This window comes from Entelurus aequoreus, linkage group LG09, assembly GCF_033978785.1.
Source record: "Entelurus aequoreus isolate RoL-2023_Sb linkage group LG09, RoL_Eaeq_v1.1, whole genome shotgun sequence".
NCBI lineage: Eukaryota > Metazoa > Chordata > Actinopteri > Syngnathiformes > Syngnathidae > Entelurus > Entelurus aequoreus.
The window spans coordinates 5,540,750-5,550,352 of record NC_084739.1 but is presented as its reverse complement, the minus strand read 5'-3'; the positions used below and the strand labels follow the sequence as shown (position 1 = coordinate 5,550,352).

Here is a 9,603-nt window from a genome sequence, read left to right as displayed (position 1 = left end):
CAGGAGGCTTTCAGGGTTAGTGCAGGCCCCAAAGATGAAGAGTCCTTCATGGCTTGGAGAAACAACATGCTGAAGAAGAGTCCGACGTTCATGTTCTGGGATCTGATCATGAGATATGAAACCCTCATTCTCATCTTCATAAGGGCACACAGAGAGCAGAATTTCCTACTGTATGTAGAAGTGCTTGAAGAACTGGCCCCTCTATTCTTTGCCTTGGACCATGTGAACTATTCAAGATGGTTGCCTGTCCATATCAGGGACATGAAGTCTTTGCCCGACTCTATCAAGGACGAGTTTGAGAAGAATTCTCACTGGGTTCTTTCAAAGACATCTAACAGGTTTTCTGCAATCCCACTGGACCAAGCTCATGAACAAGAGAACAAGAATGTGAAAGGTTCAGGTGGTGCGGTTGGCCTCACAGAAAATCCAACTGCCTTCAGAAGATGGATGCTCACAGGCCCAGAAATGGCAAGATTGATAAAGGAATTTGAAGAGGAATATCTCCAAGATGACAAAGAGAGCTTCCAGCACCATGAGCAGGGTCTTGGCACACAGAAGACATTCCAGAGACAGGTCAACAGTCTGTCAGATACCATAAGGCGTATGGGAAACCCTTTCCTGGATGTCTTCGAGGAACTTGTGACTCTTGATAGTCGCAACTGCGCAGATAAATTAGTCGCAAATACCATGCTCATCCTGGAGGACACAGGGAAGAGACAATATCAGGAGTTTGTCAAGAAGGTGCTTGCTGAACGCACACAATCTATCCATGATCCGATTAAAAGGAATTCCTTGGCAGTCTTCAGGCAACCTAGACGCAAGACAATGTCTAAAGATGGGAAAAAGATTAAAGTGCTTCAGAACAACGTGGCACTCTTTGGCCAGCTATATGTAGCTATGCAGAGCCGTGAGAGTAATTTGGATGAATTCTTTACACATGAGGTGCAGTCCTTCCCTCCATCTCTCTCAGACTTTGGAAAACTTCATCTGACAGGCACCAAATCAGACCTGCTACAATGTCTTGAGCAGCCAGCACAATCAGAGCCACCCTCAACCTATGACTTCAAAGTCCTAGATGGGGCAGTAATTGTCCACTGCCTGCCCACTATTAGAGTGAGCACGTTTGATGCTTATGCAAATGAGGTTTTCATCCCCTACCTGCAGAAGCAGCTGCAGGATGCAAAACGATTGGATGTTGTATGGGACACGTACATCCCTGACAGCTTGAAGGAGTCCACCCGAGAAAAAAGAGGACGTGGTGTTCGCAGGAAAGTGTCAGGCCCGACAAAGTTGCCAGGCAACTGGATGGACTTTCTTCGCGACCCAATCAACAAGAAGGAGTTGTTTGATTTCTTGACATCCAAGATCCAAGAGTTCAGCTGGCCACCAACCAAAGCTGTGTATGTCACATCGGGGCAAGCGGTGTCAGGACAAGCTTTTGGTTCCACTAGCATGATGGACTGTTGCAACCATGAGGAGGCAGACACAAGGATAGTGGTCCATCTACAATGCGCATTGAAGGAGGGAGCAAAGACAGTTCTTGTGCGAACTGTGGACACTGATGTCATCGTGATCCTTGCTGGTTTATTTTATGATTTGGTGGTGCTTCAACCATTGACTGACATCTGGGTGGCTTTTGGCATGGGAAAAAGGTTCAGATATTACCACATAAACCACATCTGCAAAAGCCTGGGGGAACCCAAATCACAAGGTCTGCTTATGTTCCACGCATATTCAGGTTGTGACACAACATCTGCATTTAACGGAAAAGGCAAGAAGTCAGCTTGGAGGGCCTGGCAAGCCTATGATGCTGCTACAGAAACATTTATGTATCTGGCAAAGCATCCATTCCAGGAACTAAAAGTTGACTCTGAGCATTTCCAGACACTTGAGAGGCTGACTGTGATCCTGTACAACAGATCCAGTCCTTTGAACTCCATCAGTCAAACAAGGAAGGAACTCTTCTGTCAAGACAGTCGGCCGATGGAGAGATTACCTCCCACGCAGGATGCCCTACTCCAGCATGTAAAACGGGCTGTGTTTCAGGCAGGAATCTGGGCAACCAGCACAGACACACAGCAAGTGATTCCTTCTCCAAAGGACTTTGGATGGACCAAGGACGAAACAGGGTCATGGGTTCCAGTTTGGATAACCATTCCCGAGGTCTCCATTGCCTGCAGAGAGCTGATAAAATGCTCATGTAAAGGTGACTGTTCCAGCTGTAAATGCAGCAATGCTAATATTGACTGTTCTCCACTTTGCAAATGCAACTGCTGCAAATAGACACCAGGTACAGTTATGCACACCAATACACCAAGTTTCCACATTATGATGCATGTCAATTTGTTTAAATTGTGACAACAATTGTTTTCTTGCCTGTTTCACGTGCAGATTACTTCATAGTGTAGTAAGAAGAGTCATCCAGGCCATTGGTCCTCAGCCCCCATGCTGATCATGTGCACCAGCTGACTTGCCCCTTTAATTTATTTTTGGCCTCAATCAGAGTTCTAACATTATAATTGCATTAAAGGTTTTATGGATAATACTTCATGTGCTGGGTCTTGAATCATCATCTGAAAATGATACTTTTTGCTATTTCCGTCCATAATGAGGCCTTATTTGAAAGCCAAATGGTTCATAATGGAATCAAATATTGGCATTCTGGCTGTTCTGGGATGTGAAGACACTACCTGTAGACACCCTGTGCAAGTATGATGTAAAAACTAGCAGCAGGAGGACACATGACAAGAATTAGTCCTTTTTTAGTATAGGCGTTTTTTGCAGTTATTGATCAAAATAACTTATGTGCACTATAAAGGTATTTTCAATATTTAAGTTTGAGTACCCTTCTAAAATCCTTCAGTAGGTCATAAAGAAGGCCCATAAAAAATGTGGCGCTTTTATCCGCTCCGTAACGGTAATGTCACTAAGCCACCAGACTATAGCTTGTTCTGGGATGTTTGGAGTTTAGATTTGAGGGTTTTACATAAACAGACACGGCACCAGAGAGGAGACAATTAAATGTGTGGAGTACAAAGAGCCCACAATGGAAACAAGCCTTTTGGCTTTTTGTGCCATCTATTTGCCTTTTTAAAGCATTACATGGATTCAATTCTTTAAGATGTCAATAAACTTCTCAATCAATCAAACAAAGCCAATGAGCTGAGGCCGTGTAGTCAACACGGCGTATAGCAAAAGATAAGATAGTATGCTTTATTTGTCATTGCACGTTAAGTACAACAACATTCGTTTAGGGTCAGCCCATCCAAGAATCAAAGATACAATTTGACAAGGTGTAGACAGGGCAGGAGGGCTGATGGGTCTCTAAATGGCACGTAAAAGATCGGAAAGAGAGAAACAAGAGGAGGGAGGACCAACTTATCGGATCAACTTATTTAGTGTTTGTGTAAACCATGGTATTGGAATGCCAAGCCACCGAGTTTTAGATCAAAGTACATAAATGTGCCGCATGTAAACATAGATATTATCTGCCAAAATACAGACAGGGAACATTCACAGCTGTCTTTGACTAGATATTGAACTTCCTGTGTAGTAGAGAATACAACATCTTGATCATTGGCGTTCAGCGACAACAATCTTTTTTTTTTTAATATACATGTTGCTCTGTAAACAGAGGAAACGAAGCTCGCTTAGGTGGGCGGTCTGACCCCTGAATAAGTTGAAGAGGGGCATGGGCAAATATGTACAGTAGTAACACTTGTTCGACTGCAAAACACACTTAAGTAATTATCTGCAGAGTGCACATAGCTACTAAGCACATAATGCATGTAATCAACAGTTTGCATGCAAATGTTCTGCACTGTTGCAGTCTTCCAAACAACCTATTGTGCATTCAATTCATTAAAACTTTCGGTCACCTGTGCATGGGGACCATCCTCAGCAAAAAAATCAGCCGAAAGGGATCGCACTGGGAGTATCATAACACTTTGGCATGTTTAAGCCTTGACACTAACCTAACATTTTTGTGATTGGGTTTAAAAAATATAATTTAAAAAAATCTAACTGAAGTGTGCATGTAGTTGGTATTTGTAGGGGAATTGCATGTGAATATTTGATTATATTTTAATGCTGATGAACACATTTGTTGGGAAGCTGGCCAAGTGAATCAGTTCAATTTGTTTACTGTGTCGTATTGACCCGAATATAAGACAAGCCCTCCTTTTCAAGAAGGAAAAAAATATGATTATTTTTTTAGAATCGCGTGTCAATACAAAGTGAAACTTTAATTTATCATATTTTAATAATCATCCAGTATTTCTTACCTGTATAAACATTTTTGATGACTCCACTTCAATAATAACCATTATCTTAAAATATGCATCATAATTCCTTTAACTAACATGCCAAACCTTTGAGACACTTTTTTTCCAGGGTGTCGGGGCTGGCTGCTTCTTTCTGTGTCACTGGTGTGTGTGTGTGTGTGTGTGAGTGACTGGAAGAAAAGCTCTGTCTCTATGTGGTGAAGTCCCTTGGGACCTCAGATATAAGACACACTTTTTATTCAGACTGTTTTCTAGGGCAAAATACTGTCTTTTATTGCGAATAACATGGCATTTGAATACATTGATTGTTAAAAATGCTGAGAGCGGCAAATGTGGGATATTGTGCCTGAATTAAAGAGGTAATACTCAGGTTTACAAAGACATCAAGAATACCACCTATATCAAAAAGTAAGGGGATCCTTGCTGTCGAGCTTGGCTAAGAATAGGAACAAAGACAAACAGAAGAAAGAAGCACTTGTCCAGACAAAAGACCCCATTAATTGATTTAGGATCCAAGAGAGTGAAAGAAGCAGTCTGCTGCAAGCCAGTTGCCAGATTTACGAGGATGGAACAATACTGAGACTTGAGCAACTATCCTCCTCAATGTGCAGTCCTGCAAAAGTCTCAGATACAACGGTGGTAGGTTACAATGTTGTTTTAGTCACAATTTTTATAGGCAAAAAAGTATTTCAGCTTTAAATTGATTTAGTTTTAATTGGCAAAATGTCTAAATCATTTAGTCAATTGAAGTGTAAAGTATAAACGACACAACCACATTTATTTAGGCTACTTACAAAACATCCGAACAAAATTCATAACAAAAAGCCGACCTGCATGTATGATATACGTTAATATTAAAATCACATATCAATTTCTGCACAAGGTAATCATCTCTGCATAATGTAATTTCATATACAGGTGCATCTCAATAAATAAGAATATCTTGCAAAAGGTATTTTATTTCAGAAGTCCAATTTGGATTAAAATACCAACAAAAGGCTTTAGTCTCAAATAATTTGGCTCAAAATCGGATTTCTTTAACACATTAAACCCCTTAATCTAATCATGTTTTGGCTTTTGAATAATCAGATTAACACACCTAGATTATGTGATTGGAAACCAGGCATGTAGGCTGAGATAGGCTCCAGCACCCACCGCGACCCCGAACGGGACAAGCGGTAGAAAATGGATGGATGGATGGATGTAGGCGTTGTCAATTCGACAATCTCCGTGGAGGTCCAACACGCCGCTCTTTACTACATTAGTTACAGAAGAAGAACACACGGGTACAAGCATACATATTAAATATATAGAATCTGAAATAAGTCAATATTTTTTAATATATAACATAAGCTACCCGTTTGATAAGTGTCAGGATGTTCTGAAGAAGTCACTTTAATTACGTGACATGATGCTAGCACAAACTGGTGGAGGAAAAACCTCCAGAGACCCGTATTTTGACACATTTTTATTTTTTTGTATACACAATGGCATTAATACAAAATTAAAATGTTATGTGTATTCGTAGACAACGATAATTAATAGCAGTAGATCACATGACTTCCAAACAACATCAATCTAATTCAGGTGTGTCAAATGTACGGCCCGAGGGCCGGAACAGGTTTCATCCGGCCCGCAGGATGAGTTTGCTAAGTATAAAAATTAACCTGACATTTTTGAATGAAAGAAACTGCTGTTCTTAATGTGTCCACTGGATGTCGCAATAGCAGTTATTTGTATCTTTGTAGATGATGCTACATATGTACAAAATAAACCACATGATATTAGTACAACAATCGAGGAAAATGATCAAACTACATAAATAACATGCTGTAATTTGATTTTGATATCATTGTATCTTGATAGATTGAAAATTAACAACAATGAGTTGACTGATGAACATTATCACATAATGTATTCAGAAAATATAAATAACGACAAATAAAGATAGAATACTATTAACCACAACAGGTAATTTAAAAAAAAACAAAAAACATTATGATATGTACAATTTCAGAATGTGCTTGTTTTATTTTTAAACAAAGAAAAAAATCTGAAGTTGTCTTTATTTTTAAGTTATTGTGCCGTAATTTTACCAGTCCATCACATTTTTCTTTAGTAGGCCATGTCTGCGCTTACCCACTGCTCATATACGTCATATGTCGGCAGCCAAGAGGAAATTTTACAACCTGTGACCTATTTTGAAAAAGTTGTATTATAATTTTTATACCAAACAATATATTGCAAGAATCTTTTTCAATCAAGGATCGTGCTCAATCAACTCTGAATTGGATCGTCTCCCCAAGAATTGGAATCGAATCGTGAATTGTTGTGAGATTCCCATCCCCGCTGGCTTTGTCAAGCATTGGCTTTTGCCCACAAACTGCGAGCATTCTTCACACCTGTCCCCGGGGATAAGTGGGCATGTCAAAAGCAGAACTAATCTGTTTCAACACTCAGTCACACTCTATCCCCCAGAGGATCTCTCCGCTCGTCCTTGAATGTCTTCTGGCATGGGAAGATTACTTTGACCACTGATCAGACTAACCATTGTGGAAAACATGTCAATGAACAAGGGAGGCAGCTCCACTCCCCACAGACAACCTGAGAGACCCTATGTCCTTTTACAGTTTTCACTTTAGCAGAGATGAGCGCTGCCTGAAATAGACGCATCCGTCCTCTGTGTCTGTCATTAGATAACATTGCACCAGTCAAAGCGATGTTTGCCTCAACACTCAAACTGAGAGACTTTAAATTGGTCAACAGCAGAGCTGTTTACGATGGATGACTAATTAAAGCGAAACGGTTGACATACAGTAAGTCTTGCTATTGTGTGGACACCATGAAATAATGACATTGCAGACATGTTGATTTGTTTCTCTCTGAGATGATATTAACTTGACTGTCACTCTGAAGGAAAAAAATAATAACATTTGCATTTGCACCATAGTACGCCTTCATACTGGAGATAACCTCCTACATGTTTGGCTCTATACCCATGACAATATACCATGACTCCCCAAACTTTTTGACTCGGGGGCCGCATTGGGTGAAAAAATTTTGGCCTGGGGCCAGGCTGTATATATATATATATATACATATATACATATATATATATGTTACGTCAGGAAAAAACACAAGAGGCTATATCATCCCTGCAAGCCTGTTTCGCAGGTTTCCCTGCTATAAAATCCCCTGATGGCACAGGGAAACCTGCGAGACAGGCTTGTAGGGATGATATAGCCTCTTGTGTTTTTTCGGGACCTAACGTATATTCCGCTCTACCCGGGTATTGTGCACTGTATAATGGATGAACCACAGAAATCGCGACTATATATATATATATATATATATATATATATATATATATATATATATATATATATATATATATATATATATATATATATATATATATATATATATATATATATTCCAAGCATGATGTCACGTTATCGATGGGAAAATGCATTTTTAGACAATATGATTTGCCTGAGCGGCTAGGAGACACCGAGAGTAACAAGCGGGAGAAAATGGATAAAAAAGACAACTTTTTAAAAATTATAATAAAAAAAATAATAATAATAATTTAAAAAAATATATATATATTTTTTTTTTTTTTAACTTGGGACTTCCCACGGGCCGGATTTTGGACGCTGGTGGGCCAGATCCTGCCTGCGGGCCGTAGTTTGGGGATCCCTGCACTATATCCATGAGAATTTCTGGAAAAAAATGCCTAATGTTGCAATTGCAATTTTTTTTTTTTTTAGGAATGTGCCGATCGATCGGCCAATTTACATGAAAAATACGTAATTGCCATTGCCGAAGAATGAATTTTAATGCCGGCCTAAAACGCGGATCCCCTCTCTCTGGCAATTATTTGTTTTTAGTCTCTTGACTGACAAGCTGCCTGCCGCTAATTATGTGTCTCCATACACAGTGTGGAGGCGCTCCCCTAAGTTAATAATAATCATCTCCATTACAGCAAATCGAGTACATTTCTCGGTATTTCAAATAACATTATCACTGGGGGACGAAGTTAAACATGTTACATACCGAGAGCAGGCATGCTTATAGCTAAGCTAACCAAAATGAAGTGAATTACATTTATATAGAGCTTTTTCTCTAGAGACTCAAAGCTCTTTACATAGTGAAACCCATTATTTACATCTTTAAGTTACATTTGAACCAGTGTGGGTGGCATTGGGAGCAGGTGGGTAAAGTGTCTTGCCCAAGGACACAACGGCAGTAACTAGGATGGCGGAAGCGGGAATCGAACCTGGAACCCTCAAATTGCTGGCACGGCCGCTCTACCAGATGAGCCACGCCACCCTAGGCTAGTTTGAAACAACGCCAAAAAGTAAGTGCTTCGTAAAGTTTAAGAAGTGTAGGGGGAAGCGCTTTATAGCAGAAAGTAAGCAGCTGTCAACAGGAAATTAACAAGTAGATTAATATAGAGAGGATAATATAACAACTGTTGTTGTGTCAGCATTGTCACAGTCAGTACCCGACACATAGAGGATGGATCGATCCATAAATTGGTAGAGTCAATACCAATTATTACCAGTTATTTAGCTGATATTTTTAGTTGTTTTTCTTAATATTTGTTGTTAATAGTTACAAACCCAGAATAATTCCATGGACATAGGAGGACTAGACTTAGACTTAGACAAACGTTATTGATCCACAAGGGAAATTGTTCCACACAGTAGCTCAGTTACAAAGGTTGGAAAGGGTAAGGATGGAAAGGATAATGCAGGTATAAAGTAGACAAAAAATGTACCATAGTAGCAATATAAAATATAACATATATATATATATATATATATATATATATATATATATATATATATATATATATATATATATATATATATATATATATATATATATATATATATATATATATATATATATATATATATATATATTTACATATTATATACAGTATATAATATATACTGATATATTATATTATATAATATATTTATATAATATATACAATATATAACAAATCCCAATTACCATGTACAATATTACAGTATATGTAACAGCTGCAGCAAACAAAAGGGCAGCATCCAATAGAGAGTGAGGGCAAAGTGTTTAAAAAAAGTAATTGGTAGTAGTTTTTGCTTTTGTTTATTTATTGTGTACTACTAACTTTGTTTTGTATGCTAAAAGAGAATAGGGAAGTACTTTAAATATTGTGTTGATGGTTTTTAAACTGTAAATAGCACTAACCATAAATCAATAGATCAATTTAATACAAGTAATCAGTGTTGGTATTTCCGATCTCACTCATGAATGATCGAAATTTAAT

General features: G+C 38.6%; 1 protein-coding gene across 1 annotated transcript; it reads left to right on the top strand.

Annotated features, from left to right (window-relative positions):
• Positions 1-760: 760 nt before the first annotated feature.
• LOC133657081 (uncharacterized) lies at positions 761-2,821 on the top strand. Its single transcript, XM_062058003.1, has 2 exons — positions 761-2,290; positions 2,392-2,821. The coding sequence occupies exon 1, from the start codon at positions 826-828 to the stop codon at positions 2,281-2,283; it is 1,458 nt and encodes a 485-aa protein (XP_061913987.1). The 5' UTR covers positions 761-825; the 3' UTR covers positions 2,284-2,290; positions 2,392-2,821.
• Positions 2,822-9,603: the final 6,782 nt, after the last annotated feature.

Excerpts from the sequence above, each read along its gene's own strand:
- LOC133657081 (XM_062058003.1), top strand. The coding sequence starts at position 826 with ATGTCTAAAGATGGGAAAAAGATTAAAGTGCTTCAGAACAACGTGGCA.